This window comes from Bombus vosnesenskii, unplaced genomic scaffold, assembly GCF_011952255.1.
Source record: "Bombus vosnesenskii isolate JDL3184/JDL3185 unplaced genomic scaffold, Bvos_JDL3184-5_v1.1 scf7180000013308, whole genome shotgun sequence".
NCBI lineage: Eukaryota > Metazoa > Arthropoda > Insecta > Hymenoptera > Apidae > Bombus > Bombus vosnesenskii.
In genome coordinates this window covers 741,195-762,221 of record NW_022882957.1, presented here as the reverse complement: position 1 = coordinate 762,221, position 21,027 = coordinate 741,195, and the positions used below count along the sequence as shown (strand labels likewise).

The window sequence follows — 21,027 nt, the reverse complement described above, 5'->3', positions numbered from 1 at the left end:
GACGACCCGTAAATCCTCGTCGGCTGGTTCTTTCCTCCTTCAGCTGCCGCTCTAGTCCTTGGCGCGTTCTCGTTCTCCAGCTCGCGTTTCTGTGGCCTCAATGAGCTTTCATCCTCGAGTTAACGAGCTCGATTACGTTCGTCAGATTTCTTTACGGCGACGACCGTGTTTTCGAATCGCTGCTTCGTACGTCCTGAATGTTAATCCTTTCACGGTAATTTTTAGCCCCGCCAGTGACTGTGTCCATTTGTTGGAAAACGTCCTTCGGAGAGAATGTTTTCTTTAAGTCGTCTAACCGACGGAAGCGGATATAGAAGAGACGAGAACAGAAAGAGTATATCGCGCTCTTCGTCGAACCATTGTAACGTCGTCGTTAACCATAATTTCACGAGCGCGCGATAACAACTTCGCTAGTAAAACCAATATATTCCGGCACGCTCGTGATGCAATTAATTATATTACAGATACCGCGATTACGAGGAATTATCGAAACGTGTAGCCCTCGAAATTTCATTCAGGCCTCGCGTTCGAATACCATCGTACCATACTGAAATAACGAGGTATGAGCATCCTCTTCCTTTCTTTTTTTTTATCTACTTTGTCCTTCGAAGAAGTTGCACTAAAAATTATCTAATATCACTCGAGGTTGCGCAAGAGCCGGAAACCGAATGAATAAAAGTATTTCACGAAGACTGACCCACAGTTAAAAAATAGCTACCTATTCGTTTGGAATACTTTTGGAAGCATTCATAGTTTCATGTAATAGACTTCATTAAATCCCAGCTGAATTTCTTTAAATTCCGCTCTTCTTTCACGATCAAATATTTCTCGATGTAATTCACATTCAAAAATATAATTTTTATGTACAATAGACGTGGGTACATTTTTTCTATCTAATTCGAATGGTAGTGGTGGAATTGTATAATTTTCATAGAATCATTTTCATAGGTTTATTTTTGTTTCCAGGGGCGAACATGGACACGTCGCCTACGTTGAGTATCGGTGGCTCGAGGGCTAGAGCAGCGCTTTTGACTACCAGTGGTACCGGGACCGGAAGTACCGATAGACGTGTCGTCTTTTTAGCTAGTCAACCGACCGTTGGGAGTAGTCACGAGACCAAGACTTGGCCGCACCATTGGTCACCGCATACGGTATGTACTGCATTATTTTACGATCGCGCATTCATTACGTCACGACTCTCGAGATCTCGCGATAAGGTCACTTTTTTTTTCTTCTTTCGCGCAAATTTCATCGCAGGTAATCGTTAGATGTATCGTCCGTGTGTATGTATATGGCAAGCGTGTGTGCAGGGTCGTTTTAACGAGAAACATTAGGTAAATTAGCGTCTATGGTTGGGGTCGTTTGAACAACGGTCGTTGGTTCGTTCGATATTCATCAGAAAGAATAACAGGACTGAGGACGGCTGACTATAAATTTGGATTCCGTAAAATGTTTAAACGAGTCATGGAGTGGGTAAAGAAGGGCGACAATTTCGATCGGTTCGCAAACCTTTACGACCTACGGATTTACAGCCGATGGTGGCATGTAGCTCGTCGTTGCGATTGAAATTAGAACGATTGATCTAACGACACGCTTCGCTCGGCATAAGCACTTGAATGCGCCACGCGGAAATATGCGGCGTGTACATGTAACAGGCGACACATCGAGATGGATGGCGGACTCTGTTGTAATTGATGCACGGCCGTGCTGACACTCGAGATCATACACGTCGAGAGACGATGAATCGATCTAGTAGGTTCTCTAAACAATCAATTCGCGCTGCTTACAGTTGAAATTCCATACAACTTGTCCTACCGTTTGACGATGACAGGAATTGTCTATAATGCATCGAATTAGAATTGAACCATTAAATCGTCCAATAAGTTTGTGCCATTCCTTACGGTACTATTTTGGTTACGTTCTCGTATTTTTTAAATGTCAATAAGCATTGAAGAGGCTTTGAAAATCTTGAGAAAATACTGGACGATAGAGTACCGCTCGTAAGTGGTACAAATATTGTTTTTAGCAACTACTGTTCTATTTCCTTTATGAATTGCTGCATACAATACTAGATGTCAAAAGTATTCATTATCGAACGTATAAAATTAATTGTTTTGGTCGCTATTCGCTTCACAAAGAATGATAAAAACATCGCAGCACGAAATCACTCGACGATCTAAGAAATAAGAAGAAATTTCAGAAGAAATAGTTTTCAGATGTATCTAGTCATGTTTCGAGTATTAGTAATTTGTCAGTGTATTATAGCACAAAATTGAACGGGGGATTCGATTATGACGTAATTAATCTGCCCCGTTCTTATCAGACACGTAGTCTAACAACGATACGGGCTGGTTGTCATAGCACTTTCTGTTTGCTCTTGTGAAACGCTAGCTATTCTAAAGATCTCCGTACCTATTTGATAGAGAAAGCATAAGTTAATTATATGTGGGATATACGAGACCGTGCAACGTTGAAACCTAAAATATCTTCTTTTGCACGAAGAAACATGTGCAATTTTTTATCACATAGTGTTTAAAGAATAGTATAATAACGATATTTTATTAGCATAAATTCTTCAAATATTTGTTAAAGTAAAAGAAGGAAAAGTATTAGCAAAATTTTTTAAAGTAAACGTTAAGTAAAGGAAACCTACTCTGATTTTACAAGAATCGCCTCTCAAAATAATGAGAAGAACACGGTGCATTGTAAATCATGTTATAACATCGTGGTAACAAAAATACCAAAGTACACTTTTTCACTTAAGACAATATTTTCTAACATGTTATTATTGCCGCTAACAAAACAAACATTTCGTCTCTGGAACATCTTCTTTCTTTATCGAAAACAACGGGGATGAACTTTACCACTAACGGTCAGCGATTCACCTTCTAGAATATGTTGTGTACAAAAATTCGAAGCCAATCAAGAAACTTCTAGAAATCTAATACGACTGAATGTTACGATCGTTGATTTAATAGCTACGAATGTTTGGACTCTAGAGACTATCGTTTCAATTGTATTTTGCTTCGGGCAAGTCAGATTGCTTTAAAGCACTCCCCCGAAATCAAAACTTCTCTTCTACCTGGATCTTTTGTCGAGTTATGTGTTCATCGTAAAAAGTGATAGTCAGAAATTTATATATTCGATCGAACATATATTCAAAAGGAAAACTCCGTTGTTATAAGTTTCCAATGAATGTCATCGTTTAGAATAGAGCCAGATCTTTGCCGTGCGTCGCTTTGCGGGCCCGTTTGCGTGCAACCCTGGTAAAGGTATACTAGGTCATCAGAAGTCTGCTTAACTTATGGAGAAATTTACATAGTTATTCGCCATACAGGACGAAGATCGTTATAGATTGGCTCGGCGAATTCCAAAAGCAAAATTACCTGGTTCAGAATCTCGTTACTATCTCTTGTCCCTTTAATATCCTGCGATTAGTTGGAGCGAACTTTTAGTGGCAGAGATTGGTTTAGCGTTGGTATTATTGATTATATATATGCATATATCTTTTTTTTTATACCAGGAATCAGTTATAATTCGTATAAAACGTGAAACGAATGTCGGGCATTATTCAATACGCGCGTGGCTTGCTCTTATTTCGCGTAACGCGTCGAAATGGAATAAAATTGAAAACATATTTAGAAGCAGCGCTCGTTCGCAAGCGCACGCGCCAACACACGAAACATTTCACGCGTACGCGTTCGCGATAATGGTGTTCCTTTACCGTCGGTTAGATCCATTCTTCTAGCATGTTGTCAAAGGATAATTCGCTTTTCGCCGCTTGCCAAAATAAATACGTGATATTTTGAAATAATTGGAGCAAACAATACAAGAGAACAGAGACTGTGTGAGGGAATATACGAATAAGAGAAGTTCGACGCGGACGCAGATCAGCCTGTATGGTAAAAGGAGGGTCGCGGTATTATTTACACAGCTATACAAACGCGACCGCGATAATCAAAGATAAATGTTGTTGGCTCGATATATTACCATAGTAAAGCATTCTAAAGTGAGATCTGTAGGTTTGTTTCGCTAATCGATCATTATGGGGGTCCGCGTTTCTATCTATTCGCGGATGTGCACTGGCAAAGTTCTTGATAAAAGACACAGTTCCTAGTGACATCGTTCCATGCCACGCACGAAGCAATTGCAGCCTACCAGCAAGAATAATTTCGATCATGGAGTAAGATTCAAAGTTTGGTTTTCGTGAAAATCATCAACGAACGGTCGGTGCTTCTCATTTACTCGCGTGATTTCCCTCCGCCCGTTCTCGTTCTCCGTTTTTCTTCTCTCTTTCTTTCGCGCTCCTTTTTTTATTTTATTTCACATGGGCGAGGAATCTACCACGAACGTCAATGAAAGTTCCGATTCCCACGAGCAAAAATTTCTGAGTTTCCGCCGCGGACACGAAGTTCGCCGCACCGATTTCCCTACAGCTGTAAATCAGGATCGCTCGATGACATTTTTCCACGAACGTTCTACACCTCTCTCTCTCCTATTCGCGAAACCAACCCCTCTTCTCGATCTTCCTTCCGCACTCGTAGAAATTTTTTCTCCCTTTTACAATCCTCTCATATTTCTTTTTTCCTCTCGACCCCTAGGTTCGAGACTTCGCCTCTAGAGTTCCATCGCCGCCATTCGTGGCCGCCTCGTATATCCGCTAACGTCCATTCATATTCCACGGCCCGCTGTGTCTGTCGTATCAACTGTTTTGTCAGTTTTCGGCACGACCGTTCGATGAATGGGACTTCTTCTTAAACTTCCTTTCGCCGCTCTGCTCCTTCGTTAAAATTATCGGTTCCACTCCTGTACCCCCGAACGTGCGCCGGATAGTCGAAATATAACAGAGCAATCGATAATGCAAAAATAATAATTCTGTTTTTCCACGAACCCACCGAGAGATATCGTGCTCCTATTATATTGTAGCTGCTCTCTGTTTTGGTAATTTTTGCGCCTCGCCGCGCCGTTGGCATAACATTAATTCATTCCGTGTTGCTTATATCGTGTTTGTTTTTTCCATACTTCTTCTTGTCCTTTGAAGCGTTCAGTTGATATAGGAATCTCGATTTTTTTGCTGTAGCTACACTTTGGTTACATGGAATATTATTTCAAAATTCTGATTCAATCCGTTACTTGTACATGATCTATTATACGTGTACGTATGCATGTGATCCGGATTTCTTCCTCAAATATTTCAAAAATATCTCTTATATAAAATATCTCTTTCTTTGCTTGAAAGTATTAAAAAACAGTATTTTTACGAGAGTCCGCCTGATCGATCACAAAACGGAGTTACTTAAAATGCAAACTCGTTGAACGAGGAACGAATTAAAGAGCGACAAGGGGACGCGATGAATTCGTACCGGTGGCAGTCTATCAAGGATTTTATTTCCGCATCCGGACAATGGAGAGTATATAGCCAGGTCGGAGAAGTTGGACGCGCTCGACTTACAGAGACAATGTAAGGTGTGCTCAGGTTGATCGAACTGCTGCGATTTCTGGGGCGTTGATATATGGAAGCCTATTTATTTGGATCCTGGTCGAACGAAAGCCTGTCCTGTCTTTCGTACAATGCTGCTTAAGTGGCGGAGGTACACGAAGTTCGAAGCCTGACAAGGAGATTGGGGGACAAGGGTACTGAATTAGTGCCACTCGAATACAACTCTACGAGATTGATGATTGCCAGTCGCGTCGCGTTTCTGTCCCCTTCTTCCTCGATTCGTCGCCCCTGTCCGGAGGAAATCGACATTTCACATGGGCGTCATGGTGTTATTGAACCTTTTAGAGACGCACAATTAACCATTTAATAGCTGTCGACCAATCGTAGCATCGTATCGTGACGGATATTACCGCGAGGCGACTAGTTATCGAGATATGAGCTGTGATATTCTTTTCACGACGGAACTCATCAAGCATACAAATTCATTTGAATATTGCAGCTTGTCAAAGCGAGAGTAAAATATTCAGTAACGGGCTCGTTTGCACATCTATACGACGATGTCTAGATAATCACGTTGGTGAAGAAGGTATTGGTATAGATGCTGGAATATATTCGGTAATAAAATGTGACGATAAACTTACAGCATCGTTATTAATCATAATTTTATTATTATCGGTGTATTTCTCTTTTTCTCGGTGCGATATTGTACAGAGGCGGTCATATACGTTTTATCGATTCTTTCAACGTCTCTAATAATGTCCCCATAAGATATTCACGATGGCGAGACTGAGGCGTTACGTGAGACGTTAGTAATAATTTTAGTGGCATCGCGGAGAGGTACCTTAGCGTTTACGCGAAGACGTCTACGCAGAATTAGCGTGTTCTTCGAACCATTAGAATCGGCACGGGACGATATTTCGGTCTAGAAAATAACAGATTTCCTGTTCTCTCTTCGATGGAACGTTGGTACGTGGTAGGATGGAATCCGTTTGACTATGATGGGATCGAGGTATATTTTACCTTGGCGCTCTTAAGACTCGGCTGGTCGTGCAGAAAGATAGATTTTTCTAGTAAAGTCGCGAGTTCTCGAAGGGCCGGGACAGAAGCAGCCTCGAAATGGAATTCTTCGGCGGCTGAGAATACGCGAAGGCACCCTGTGCTCGGACAGCAAGGATCTAACCAGTAGAATGAGTTGGCTTTGACCCCCACCGCCCGACCTCGGCTCGGAGCAAATTGAAAATAGGAATTGGTCCTTTGAAGTTCGAGCAACGACCCGTCCATAATCTTCTTAATAACTTTCCCTCTCTCTCTTTCTCTTTCTCTCTCTCTCTCTCGAGGATCATTTTGATTCTAGTCGGCTATCTCTTTCTCGGAAATTGCTCGCTATATGGTTTCTTAGCTCACGAACCTTCTAGGCTGCTTGATGGGTGGTACATCCTATAGGAACGTAGTACGATGTTCTAGCCGTAAGTAAAAAATTTTGGTTCGTCGTTTGACAGAAATGAGTTCAGATTTCGAACGGAGGAAATCGAACGAGAATACATTCATGGTATAGATTTTTTAAATCTTTCAATTCGTTCTTTTCATTCATTTCCTCGGATGATGTAACGCGATATAAATATACGACACGAAATACGTTCATCGTGCAATTTAAGAATTGGTTTATATAGTTGGACAAATGATAAATATACGTCTTTAAATGGAATTACTTAGCAATGAGTTATTTCTGAAATGTCAAATGGCGAATCCAATTCGTTTCTGGCTAATAAAAATACGAATAACCTAAATCTAGCGGGAGGTTGAATAATTTGTATTTATTCAGGCCGGAATGAATTTCAATAGTCAATTTTTAAAGTCAATTTCTCATAATTTAGCGATTATAGATGAATAAATCGCCCGTTTAACCCACAGAAAAAAATGTTACCCTCTGTTGGCAATCTGTTTGATTAGGAACCAACCAATTTTTCTGCATTCATTGGACGACTGTTAGCCGCGACAAATGCTTCAAAGTGATTTATTAATGGTTGTAAAGCACGTACCGACCAACCAGGCCGAGCCATATGCGCGCTTTGTACACTCGGAAGAAGTATTTTTTAACGAGCGTAACATTTTCTTTTTAATACTTCGCTAACGACTCGACCAGCGTTACAAGGGGATGAAATTAAAAATGATTTTGCCTAAGGAACGTTCTCTCCGGTCGGTTCGTGGGAAAGGAACGTGTGCAGGATACGAACGAAATTATGCACGAAGGAACGGAATAATCTAGTTTTCGAATATTATCTTCTTCTTTTCCAACGAACCGTTCTATCTCTCACAGTGAACGTGTTAATAAATACATAAAAGTCTCGTAACGCCTGTGTAATTAGACCTTCTAATGGCTTAATTTACGATTGTATCAGGGACATTCGCGATCTTCCATTCTCTGCCAATATTTTATTCGATCAAACGTCAAGGTACGAACACTGTACTACGTCTCTACGGGGTTCTTCACTTTGGGACCATCGGTCGATTTCTCTTCGTCGTGAAAAAAGAACTCGACGTAACCAGCGCACGTCTCCCGATGCAACGACAATAATAAAGTATCTAGCTCAAGCGAAGCCCGGAAAATAGGCGTCGTAAAGTGAATTCATCGCTCAGCTATGCGCACGAACTTGTCGTTAACGCGACAGCCCATTACGACTTACGACTTACCTTTTCTGCTCGCGTGCACGCACGAAACTCGCCAGTTTTAACCACGGTACCGTGGAGTTTGCGATAGACCGAGCTTGAGATCGACTTCGAATTTCTTGTGGCAGGAAACGAAGGATTTCGCGCTGTTTACTCTAGTCGAAAGTTTATATTATATATTTTGTGGGTGAAATTATTATATCTCGAATTGGTTATATGAGGTCGCGTAACGAAGGAGGTAAACAAGATACATCTAGACAAAATAGAATAGAAACATTTAAACATTAACATAGACATGTATACTCAGAGTCGGAATCATTAACGCAGTACAAGCATTGTGACGACGTGGTCTAACCTTCCATATATTATGTTGTCCCAAAAATTTCTTTCCATTTATAGTACGATCCATTCTGTTCTATTGAAACAAACAAAAATGGACAACAAAACGGATTGTACATAATTGAAGAAAATAATATGAAAGTAAAATGTTGTACATCTATTATTTCCTTATAAAACGAAAGAAACTTTTGAGATAACCTAATACTACGTTAAAGTATGTAATCAAAAATTAAACACTTGAGACTTCAGAAGTATTAAAAGTGGAACAAGACAGAGCCCGTACAATACTTCTTTTATCTATATCGTCCTATTAACCATCTTCTTATCTCTGTACACTACACGTTCCATCGAACATAATGGAAGGAAAAAGTTTGAGATAGATTACGTTAAACGCTTTATATATTTTTATAGAAATTCAAGTTGGGGAAATATCGGAAATATTTCTGGTGTACATATTCCATTTAGTATGTTTCATTTATTCCTGAATTCGATGTTAATCGTTTGCAGACGAATTGTCTTCCCTTCCGTCGAAATAGCTGGAAAATCTGGCATGCTTTTCCTATCATAAGTCCGTCCATGCACGAAGTTATTTAGGCAACGTTAACGTTTATTCGCGAGATTCTGAAAATTCAGTGGACGTGGAGCTGCACGGAATTTTCAACGGTTCGCGCAAACCCGTCGCCTACGATTCACAGGAAATATCGCACGTATCGTTGTCCGACGGGAACATAAGCAAACGTAGTGCCAGGAAATGACATTGGCCGCAAAACCTACGAAACGGGCGAAGAAAGAACGACAGGAAAATGTCTATCGGTTGGTGGTTAGATAGGAGTGAGCGAGTCGTTAATTTCATTTAGCGCGAACCACGAATTCGATTAACGTCACGCCTGACAATCGAAATGATCGTCGACACCTCGACATTGGCTTTCATCGAACAGGTTCTGCTTTCCATCCTCGCGTTATCCGCGGCCTTCGCGTTCCCGATATTCGTAAAACACGCCCGGAAAATGTAAGTCGACAGTGTTTCGATACATCATGCCTAAGCAATGGTAACGTTTCATTGGCGATTAAAATAACGGTGAAAATCGACGAGGCTAAGTTTGAACAGCGATTGCACGTACCGATCTTGTAACTTTTAGTAGGATTGATACTTTAGGCAATTTTAATACCAGTGTTGCGAGAACTTGTTTCCTTTTCAATGGCACTTTATTTGCAATTAGAAGCATCATATGCGATCGCGAACGTCGAAGAGACTCCTTACCTTTCTCTCTCCCCGAAACAACGCGAAAGAACCATCGCCGTGTTTGAACGAAGGATTTAAACAAGCTGCAACAAGAATGCACAACGACGAACGGCTGTTTGCCGGAGTGCGCCTGTTCCGTCGTATCCGCTTCAGTCACCTCGAGAGCGAGGGTGTCGATCGACGCCGTGCTTGACCCCGGAAGACAGGTCGTTAATTTTTTACACGCCTTGGCCACCGACTGCAATGCAAGCCACCAGGCCCCTTTCACCTGCCGTGAACCGAAGTGATTAAAGATGCACATGCAAAGTCCTGCGTGGCCGTGTGCCTCGGCGCTTCGTGCTCAGCCGTACGAAGAATTCCCTCGCGGAAACCTTATCCGGCGAGTATCGTACCGGGCGTGCTCGATGCTGTCGCATAAATCATTGGGCAATTCGAAACGGGGTTGAAAAGAAATTCAACCCTCTGCTCAACCTGTGATTAATTCTATTCGTTAAGCATGGATGGACCTTGTTCTGTGGACAAACCGAAGCCAATTCCTTCGCGAATCAGCTCAAGTCACGATAGTGGGTGGTTATATACAGGGACGTGAGTAACCAGAGATAACAGCAATGGGAAGGGTATCGCGAAACCATAGGTCGTGTACGATTCTCTCTCGTTCCACTTGGCTCGCGATTCCAATTTAACGCGGCCGCATCCGTTCCTCTCAAACTCGATCGTTTCTTCGTTCGCTCGTTCATTTCTTCATGCTCGTCAAGCGAAACTGAAACTTCGCTCGTTCGATTCGTTGGTCGGTTCGTTCGGTGGTTGGTTGGCTTCAATTCTACCGCGGATCCTGCCAACAGGAAACGTTAGGTTCGATATCGGCCGGAGAATGAGAAAGGAAGGGGTCGACAGCGAGTAGTTAAGTAGCAGCGAAGGGTAGTCAGGTTTAAGCGCCACCTGTGCTTGTCAATTAAGTTTACGCGTCTCTCGACCCAACGTTGTGCAGCCTGTCACCCAACCTCCACCATCACCCTTAGTTATTCTCGTTCTCGACACTCAAGCAGTTTCACTCTGTTCCTGATCCCGCCGCTTTGTTTCCTTGTTCACTTCTGTTGCCCTTTCTTCCGCGCTGTTACTTCTTCCTCGTTCCCCTTAACTCCAAGACATTTTCTCGCTTTTTTTTCGTCGGTTTCCTCTGCAAGCGCTGCGATCTCGACGAGCGTTATGAATTATTCGCTCGTGGAGGTAAAAATGTCTTCAACCACGGAAAAATTCGACTATGAGATACGTTTTCAGCGGCTTTGGTTCGCACGTTCGACGATAACGCGACGTAAATATAAAATATTACAGTGTACACTAAAAGTCGAGTAGTAGAATTATTTTTCGAATTTCCAAATCGTTAATTAAGAAAATTTATGATCCAGCAATAAATATGAAAACGTCGACACGGATTTTTTCCATTCGAGGTTAACTCTTGTCTCTGGTGTTTTGGGGTAAACATCAAAGTGCAGCGTAGTTTCGTTCACCCGTGTTTGGTCTCTTTGGTCAGCTACCTTCTAGTTCCATTTACGTTACGACCTCTTCGAAATTTTATGCTCTCAAGGGAAAATATTTTCTTCTTTTTTGCTTTTTTTTTTTTTTACGAAAATGTGGACACAGCAGCTTTCTGTTCCGTGGTTTTCGCAATTTTGCTTTGTTCCCATTGACTGTGTATGATTGACGGAAACAACTACGCCGAAATACAACATACCTCCCGGACGAGCAACGGATCGCTAGCGTTTACCATCGGGAAAAAATAGCTCTCTGCTACCAATCGTGCATTCAGTGTCGCGTCTTTTTTACATAATCTCCCGTAGAGCTTCGTACATTAACTTCCGTCAAGATTGTCAACGAAGGTGAATTCTGTCTTTTTCGATGGCAGTTACCCGACACGGGCCCTTAAAGAGTACTTCGCGTGATTGTAAAACCTGCCATTCCCTTGGCCCAGTCTGAGCCAAATCAGAAGATACGAGTCTTTTACGATGCAAGGAATCTTGTGTATCATCCAGATGCACTCCTTGAGTAAGCACAACGCGGTTATGTGTCGTTCCGCGGCTCGTATGCGCCGTGTAATTTCTCGACGTGTGGCATACACTCGCGTGAAATATGATCGTTTCCTGTTAAAGCTTCTTTCTCGGAATTGATTTTTATACGTATTGCTACAGATTTACGGGGGCGTCGTAAATTACATAATCCTGTATTTTTTAAAAGAAAATAAATAGAACGTATTAAGGCGACATCCCTGGCCATTCATACAGGGTAATGTTCCGATGCTCTATATACACTCGCGTGAAATATAACCGTTGCTTTGTAAAACTTCTTTTGCTAAATTAATTTGCATATCCTTCTCGCAAATTTATCAGAAGGATAATAAATTACGATGGCTACAAAAAGAAAAAGTATTTGCACAACATTGTATTTGTTATAGGATTTACATATTAACGAATTAGATTCAAGCATTTCTTACTTCATACAGCTAGAAGAATTGTATAGGTACTGTGAAAATGAAATGTACAGAACCTGCTAAAAATTGTAAAGTAATGGCAAACAGCAGGAAGTAAGGCAAATATCTTTTTATAGCCACTATACGTGATTCTTTGCTTTTTAACTGGAAATGAGTAAAACTCATTAAGGCGATACCTATGAACGTAAAGTGAACAAATCGAATCCATCGATTAGCGAATACAAAGCTACAGATATTCGTGAAACGAATGCAGTGATCGATGAATTCAGTCAGCGTAAACAGCATTCAAGTAGCGAGGGTCGCGTCACAAAAGGTTGATTGTAAAGCGTGCCATTTTCGCGAGTACGATGTACATAAACGATACGATGAACGATGCATATAACATGGTGCGTACTGTAGCTGGCCCATAATGGCCACGAGGCCGGATCCCGTTTTAGTTTCGGGAGATCGTAGCACACAGGTTGGCTGGTTTGACTAGCTAGCTGGTTGCCTGGCTGGTTGGCTGGCTGGCTTGCTTGCACATTCGAAAAATCGGTGTTTGTTATTGCCAAACGTGCATGTACGTGCGGTCCTATCCAGTCGCGTGTGGTCCGCCTCGATATCCGGAAAAATGTACTCACAGATATTGCGCCGACACGAAAGTAGTGTGCGCCCCTCTCCGTGGCTTCTCCTCCGTGGCTGAGTGCACCGAATTGTTATTGCCGAACAATCGATTTCTGATTCCACCAACCGTCGAAAGGCTTCTCCTAGGATTGTTCTTGCTCTCTCTGTTTCCACTGTTCTGTTTAGCCTTCTTTTTCTCGTACACTCCTTCCTTTTCCTGCTCCTTTCTGGTCACCCGATGTGTTCGCCTTGTTCATTTTTCCTGTATTTTATCATATCTTATCTGTACTTATTCTATACGCTTATAATTTGCATCGTAACGATTTTAGGAATTATAAATTTTGCAATGAATAATCCTCCATTGATACCGAATATGATAATTAATAGGCAAACTGAATGTGGCGTCAAGGTCTAAGCGATAAATAATCCGGAGGCTCGCAAATTCCAGACAAACGGGTCTCTCCCCTATTTTAAATTTCTATCACTGAACCGTATAACCGTCAGAAGGAGATGTTTCGCCGGTAATTGGTGTCAACAGTTCTGAAACGTGGCACGCGGGACGGCAATTTCACGCGCGATGGGATGAAATTCTCCCAGGTGGAGGATTGCGCACGACAGAAACTGTTATGGGAATCGTCGAACTGTAAATAATTAAGTTTAAATAATTCATTAATTAGTGAACTTTAATTACAAACGCCATCAATCCATTAGCGCGTCCGTTCTGACAACGATACTTGGCAAACGGAAGAACGAAGAAATCGGTGAACCGTTCATGCCGGGGAAACAATGGAATCATCGACGACACGTGTCGTGACAGCAGCGCGTTCTGTCGCTAGCTTGCATTGCTCCCGCTAATTGAACTTATCAATATTAATTGACTATCGTTGTTTGGAACGACGCTAGTGTGTGCACCATTAGAGACATTAACGCGGCCGCAGCAGAAATTGCTTTAATTTAGTAGTCTTGCATGTCTCTAACGGGATTGTAATTAACTATGCATCACAAGAGGGAATGGCGACCGCGTCATTCACCATGGGTAACGGCGTGCCACGAAAATCTGATAATTCCAAGCAACGCGCACGGGGGTAAATTGGCAGGTTCCCTAAGACGCGACTTTCCCCGGCGCTTAATCGAGTCACGTGTAAACAACCACTCGACTTATCTGATGACATGGATGATGAGCGTATCGCACGCGAGAAGTCGAAAGGACTCGCTTGAAACATAGCGAACTCGTTTTCCTCGCTCTTTCCTCTTTTTTCGGCGTGTCTCGGTGTTTTCTATTTTCCCTCCATCCTGTTTCTCGTTTGTGAGTTTAGGATTTCAGCCACTCTTTCCACTCTGTAGTATTCGTTCACTCCACAGTCCATTCCTTTCGAACAAAGTCGATAAACTGATTTATTTACGTTTGAGCGACGAACGCATGGCCCGACGAATCGATATCATTTGACCATGTACGTATTGCATATGCACATATCTATATGTACATGATCGTTTCCGTAACATGATGCGATGTGCGCGTAAATGCACGCCAAGGTTAGCAATTATATAAGAGCACTAGGGAATTACTCGTAGTATTTGTGGAATCTGCTAATTGCTGCCTCTCAGCTTCAATTTTGTTTCCTCATAAAGCGTACGTTGCTTAAAACGCCGATTCATGGATGTTAGTAGTTCCTATGGCCTGGTTATACTGAAAAACTAGTATATAAAAACGGGATAAACGTTGCGAGTCGTTAGAGTTTCAAATAAAGCGATATCTATGCTTGACTGCGTGATGCTGGGATGGACGGTGACTCGTTACAAGTTTATGTTGGACGCAAATCCTCTTTTCCATCCTCTATCGGATATTCTTCTTCGCCCTTTGTATATCATTCTAATCTTTTTCCATGAAAACTATTTGTAATCTTCACTCGCTACATACACGAATGTGCTATGTTCCCGCCAAAAAGCGAACAGAGATTCGCAAATTGGAGGCGAGAACAAAAGAACTATCGACACCATCTTGTTCGTATATCCAGGACTTTAGGTACGATCAGCATCAAACTCGATTTCGCTTGGATATAAATCTCGGTGGCCCTGACAAGGTGTATCGTGCCTTTCCAGGAGGTTATAGGGAGTCTTCGTGCCGGTTACACGGTGGTGGCTGTGGCGTCGAAACGACACGAGGCGAGGGTTGAACGCTGGCAAAAGGAGGGAGGGTTGAGTGACGGTATAGAGGACGAGAGGGAGAGAATAAGGTTGGCAAGCGAGCGCACGAATATAGATGGCAGGTACGTGTTGTCCTGGACGACCAACCCCCGAGCTGCACTCGACTGATTTACTACCCTCGTCTTTGGCTCTGGGGTATCGGATTCGTTGAAGGTCCGGCCGAGGGTGCCAATCGAAAGTTGTATTAAAACGACGATGCCTTACACACGATACCTCGCGGCCATGGAAATTCTTCTTCCGCTGTCACTAGTCGAGTTTTCTCTGTAACGAAACCAAGGGAAAGGGAAAGAGATCTCAAGTTTTTCAGAAGGGGAAGTTTTTCTGGTTACGTCGATGATACGTCGACCGCGATCTTGCTGCCCATCCCCCATTTTATTGTAGGAAAACGGATATGTCAAACGGCCGCAAACCATTCCACCGAGAAACCGAACATCGCAAAGTTTACGAGATGTAGCCTTTCGATACATGTCGATGAAACATTCTCACCGACGTATCTTGATTTACGACGTTTAAGGAAATATTCTTCGGAGCGTGAACTTCTCTTTCGATTTTCGCGTCTGAATTCTTTATCTAATCGTGAGATAATTTAAAAGTAACGAAAAGATTTTTATTGAATTTTCCTAAAATAAGGCGTATATGAAGATAAACATTCGTTGCATTCTCGCCGCCTTCTCGAAAACTTTATCAACTTTCTAAATATCAAAGTCGCAGTTGACCTCCGGTGCCACTTATTTCATCAACTCTGTACTGTCGACTGAAACATCGGGTCCAGGGAATTCGTATCGAGCCACTGCGAGCTACTCGCTGTAAATTGTAAAATCAAAAATAGCTGCAGTCCGGGATTACCGGGCAAAAATAGAGCGTCATGAAGGAGAAGCTAGAAGCGCGTAGAAATAATTCGCGGCTCGTTCCCTTTTCAGCTTGTCCGAGCGGAAAAATATTCGCGTTGAAATAAGCTAGCGTAGTACGAGATAACGTGCCCCGGGGCGGAAAGAATATTTTCATAGAGAAGAATGCGAGTACCGGAATACTTTTCAAAAGATGATTAAATCGTTTGAAATCTCCTTCCCGACGAATAGAACGAAAGACGTTGTTACTAGTGGACGCGTCACTATCCTTGTAAATGTCTTAGAGCAAAGCAAGTGTTGGAACAACTTGAAAAGGAGGCGAGGTATGTCGTTAAAAATTTGCGAGCTCCAGTAGACAAATGGCGGCGATCCTTATCGCGGGTTGTACAGGCCGCTATTAACAACGGCCGCAAAAACCTGCAATCTGAGGTCAAAGACAAATCGTTCCTCGTTGCGCTGCGATCTTCTCTGTAACTTGACGTAGCCGCCATTTGTTCGCTGCTACGGTTTTACGTTACACGAGACAGAAAGAATTCACACCGGTCTTATCGTCTCTGGTGTCGACGAGATCACGAGATGCTTGGTAGTGGCTCGTTGGAAAAAAGATATCGCGAATAATAGGACAATAACCCGTGCGAGGGTCGAGATCGTAATTTTTCTTTTTTCCTTCGTGGAAAAATGAAACAGAAAGGTGGACAGTTCGAGTGTTTCCAGCGTTGTTAAATGTCGTCGGAGGTAAGCAGGCAGGGTTCTCTTCGAAGCGTTCGGAAGCTGTGCGTTCCAATAACGCGTTCTGAATATTATACGCTGCTCCATAAATAAACCTCGAGAAGAGACCGACATCGGTATCCCGTTGCGACGAAATATCGCCTCCGGATGGCTTCTGTCAGGAAAGCCAGATTAGGATTCGGATGCAGTCGCGACCTTACGTCCCGCGAGATGTGTCCTCGACGGAGTAGGCCGCCGAGAAAGGATCCGTGAATAAGGTCAGACGTATTATACAATTTCATCGAGGCAAAGGAAGAAAACATTCGCACCCGTGTTGACCTTTTGGGAGACATCGTAAATAAATCTGGATTTATCTTTGGACGTCCCCAAAAGCTTGAAGCACCGATCCGAGCGTGATCGATGAGAATAAAACCGGCGAGGATATGCTGGACGCGTCGTAAAACAAAGAAATATGGCAAGGAGGAAAAGAATTCGTTCCTTTTGCGTCTTTTAAACGTGATCCTATCCTTGTGTGCCGAGATGAGAAGTGTACCGTGTGTGTACACTGTTTGGAACAACCAAGAAGATCGTCGTTTTTTATCAAAGCTCTTGCATCGCATTGCATCCTCGCGATCGAATATTAAACGCATCGAGCTGACCTTCTTTGCTTTGCTTCTCCTCGTCCGCTTGCTCTTTGTTCACGGTTTCTCAATAGCGGTAATCCTCTCACGAAAGCTCCAAAGTTCCAAAGACGTCCCCGGAGATGAAAAGCAATGCTCGTTCTGTAACCACGTCAGGCAAATAAATTTAGAAAGTGTAAGTACACGTTTCTTCGGGTTTCATCGAAACCAAGTGAGTGAACATTTTTGACACCAACATTTACACGTGGCACCATCTGTTTTAATCGGAAATTCGTTCGAAAGCGTTTAGCTTTGAAGAGCCCAGACTCGAGAATCTGGATTGTATATAGTTACTGTGAAAGACTGCACGAGGTACTACAAAAGTAGTACGTAATAATTCGAACACGTAAAACCGTGAAAAGCAGTAAAATCGCCTCTTTCATTTTAGTAAGAGTTCAAGTAGCTAGTTGGAGAGAGATACGTCGCTGATGACCCTCTTTTGGCAGTGATTTCACTTTACGAACGAATGATATTGACGTTATGGCTAATAATCGAATGGCAGAATAAAGGTAACCTCGAAGTCGTCTCGGGCAGACAGTCACCATGAATAATGGCTATCAAAGGGTGGCAAAGATATTCAATTCGATCGAGGTCAACGAAGAGCATAACGACACGGAGGTTAGAGGAATAGGGTCGACAGGAAAACCGACATGAAGTTACGGAAGCGGGATAAGGAAAAACCACGAGCGCTGAGTTAGCTGGCTCTGGTACGTACCTCTAGGGAGGCAACGAGAGTCGTTGAGTACGGTGTCAAAGCAAGCCAAGAAGGATACTCGTTGGTAACTCTTTGGAAGGGCATGCGTGTCAGAAGTCCAGTCACGTCCTCGGATCCCAGTGTGAGACACGAGCGTAACTCAACCTTTGCTACTTCTTTTTTCTGTTCTCCCTTACTTTCTTCCTTTCTCCTGTTGGACCTTCTCAAAGTAGCTTCGTGTCTGCTGGTATGTTCTTCCTAGTCGTGGCTGCATCCCAGATGCCAGTATCGAAAAAGAAAGCGCGTCCGGCATCGCTGTTGCGACTCGGCACGCTCCCCTTTCCGGATTTCTTCGCTAACTTTACGATACGTTAAGTTTCAGTTTCGCCGACGGATTGGTACAGTCTGGCGCGGTCGGAAAACTTTCCACTGATAGAGAAAGGGACTCAACTCGTCCGAAACAAGATGGAATCACGTACCGCGTTTTAGCTCGTTCCCGAGTCGCGACTCCGTGGTTTTTGTCTGTCTCGAATGGCAACTCGGGACCAAAGGCGTTGATTACAGTCGCGAATTAATTATAGCTAATACTACGACATTAAGTAAGAGGTTTCGGAGCGTTTTTAGTTCTCGTTCTATTTTTTTAATGACAGCGGTTCGCGTTAATATCGCGCAATGCTTAATTATCTTGGAGAGCCATTGACGAATCTCCTCAGTAAAATATATAGCTTTCAATTTAATCTTCTTCAGACCACAATAGTAACTCCGCGTTTAAATAATATTTCTACGAAAAAAAAAAAACGCGGAAACAAAAGATATATATTAGAGAACGCGAAAAAAATATGGAAACACGTGTCATTGTAAAATTTCCGGAAACAAAAACAAATGTGAAATCAGTGCTTGGAATGGATTCATATACGTTGGACAAGTAAAATAACGTTTCAGTCGGAACTGGGCCCAACGTTAATTCAGAAATTCGGGAAATAGACGTCAGGGTATAGAGGCAGCCTGGAAAAGTCGAACGGTTTTTAGGGGAAAACAAGGCCGGACTGCTTGTTCGAGCGGTTATTTAGTGACGTTGGTCGGGCACGTTATTTGAACGGACACCCTCGGTTTGTTTAGCATTTTACAACTGACGGCTTCGCTGCTCGCCGCAAATGTATACGTTAGCGTGGCAAATTTTGCAATCGTTTCTCCCCTCCCCCGTTTTCCTCTGCATGGCCTCATTTACGAAACTTGCGATCGTGGTTAACGGGCTATTAATAAAACGTTGTATTAATAATTAGCTACCACTTTATTTTCTTCCGTTGGTCCAGATATCAAACCCGATTTTTATACCATGTTACCCTTTTCTATACTTGTTTATTCTATGAGAATTCGAAAGACGCAGTCGAGCTAGGCGTTATGCTTCGAGTAACCCATTGTACGGGAAATGATATTTTTCATTCAATTTGCCAACATTGAACGCACGAAAACGTACGAATTCTACTGCAGCAATACCGCGTTCCAACGCAGAAAAATAATAGAAATTGAAGAAATGTTATATTTTGTCCTTTTTCACTTCTATCTTCTTTTTATTTCATTTTTCTTTATATGCACGAAACCATATAGATAAATCTCAAATGAATAGATTAATTATTGCACAAGTTGCAGATTTTAATTAACTATATTCTAGGCTCGATTGTTTAATCTTTGTTACAAATCCTACTAACAGCTCCCATGCGGGAATTATAGGAAATTATAGATTAATCGTTGCGCTAATGGAACTATTCCGTTGTGTTTCATCTCGCCTCGACGATATATCTGCCAGATATATAAAGTTCCAGATATTATCAAAATTCTTTACAATAGACTCATGCTAGATAATTAATTACAACGAAAGAACCACAATAGGAAATGCGAGAATTTCTCTTTGTCGTTCGCATAGTGTACGCCTATTACTCCCGCTCCATTACTTTTATTGAAAGTAAATTCAAAAGCCTTCTCAAAGAATTGCAATTTCCATTGTCAATAAGTATAATCGCGTTTCACATTCCGGCATGCACGGAAATCGAATCAACCGATCACAAAGTAAGATAGAAATCACGTGTAATTTGCGCTCTCTTTGGCGCAGAAAGCACTGTTTAGTTTGTTCGGTATCTTTCAATAGCGGTCACAATGATCTGGAATCGCATTATCCTGCTCAGGATAAAGGCAGCATCCGCCATAACGTCATTAACGGAGTCAACCAGAGAATTTCTATTTTGATAATTCCGCGCGTTTTGTCGTGCATTCCCGGTGCACGCATTGCATACACGTGTCTATACCTTGATTCTGATAACCAACGCATACCATCTGTCGATGGAAAAGAAGTAGACTCGTATACTTTATTCGGAAGTCGATGCAACAGCAGTCGCGTTACGAGTTTCCGAGTTCTGTCGATCGGGAAGGAACGAAGGAAGGGAACAAAAGAGATGGGATTCGTCGATTCCATCAAAGGGCAAAGAGAGTCGCGGCTGATTTTTCCAAACGGGGAACGATTACGTCTGCTGGGAAAATTTGACCGGAAACGCGCAACGGCCCGGCACGGTTGTCGATGGACAGGCAGCGGTAACGAAAAAACGGGGGAGAGAGAAGGATCGCGAGACGGGTGAACGAATGAAGCGAACTAGAGAGAGGAGCGAAGTAACGGAAAAGAGAGAGAGAGAGAGAGAGAGAGGTACCGAGAGTGAGAAGGGATCGGTGGAATGAGACTAAAAACGAAAAAAAAAAAGATATCGCCTCGCGGTGGACGAGGAGATTGGCATTCACGGTTAGTGAAGCTTCGCTGGCCGCGAATGGAGAACGAGGTTTTCGACCATGCACGGAAGGGGATGAGACGGGGAGGAGAAGAGGAGAAAGGGAGAAAGCACCTATTGGGCACGGTCGGTCAATTTAAACGGAAAATACAAAAAGTAAATTAGCCGGATAGAACGAGCGTTCGGTGGTTTGGTCCGGCACACTCCAGCTGGCCGAATGCGAGCTGCGCGTCACGTGTGTTGGATCGTGCGGTGCCTGCGGTTCGCGGATTTTACGGACACCCGGTATATTATTAGAGGCAGGACCACGACGCAGTGTCTGTGGAACACTGCAGGGTACG

At 42.7% G+C, this 21,027-nt stretch overlaps 1 protein-coding gene across 6 annotated transcripts in view; it reads left to right on the top strand.

Moving 5' to 3' along the window:
- Nucleotides 1–21,027, top strand: part of LOC117234727 (zeta-sarcoglycan) — a 218,461-nt gene that overhangs the window by 34,857 nt on the left and 162,577 nt on the right. For 4 of the 6 annotated variants that reach the window (XM_033496214.1, XM_033496211.1, XM_033496212.1 and 1 more), the window contains one exon: nt 967–1,151. The exons of 1 other annotated variant lie outside the window; for it this stretch is intronic. In XM_033496214.1, coding sequence (XP_033352105.1) covers nt 975–1,151 — 177 coding nt within the window. In that variant the 5' untranslated portion in view covers nt 967–974. Of the gene's footprint in view, nt 1–966; nt 1,152–21,027 lie in introns of those variants that run through there. One more of the 6 variants, XM_033496218.1, reaches the window with a different exon arrangement.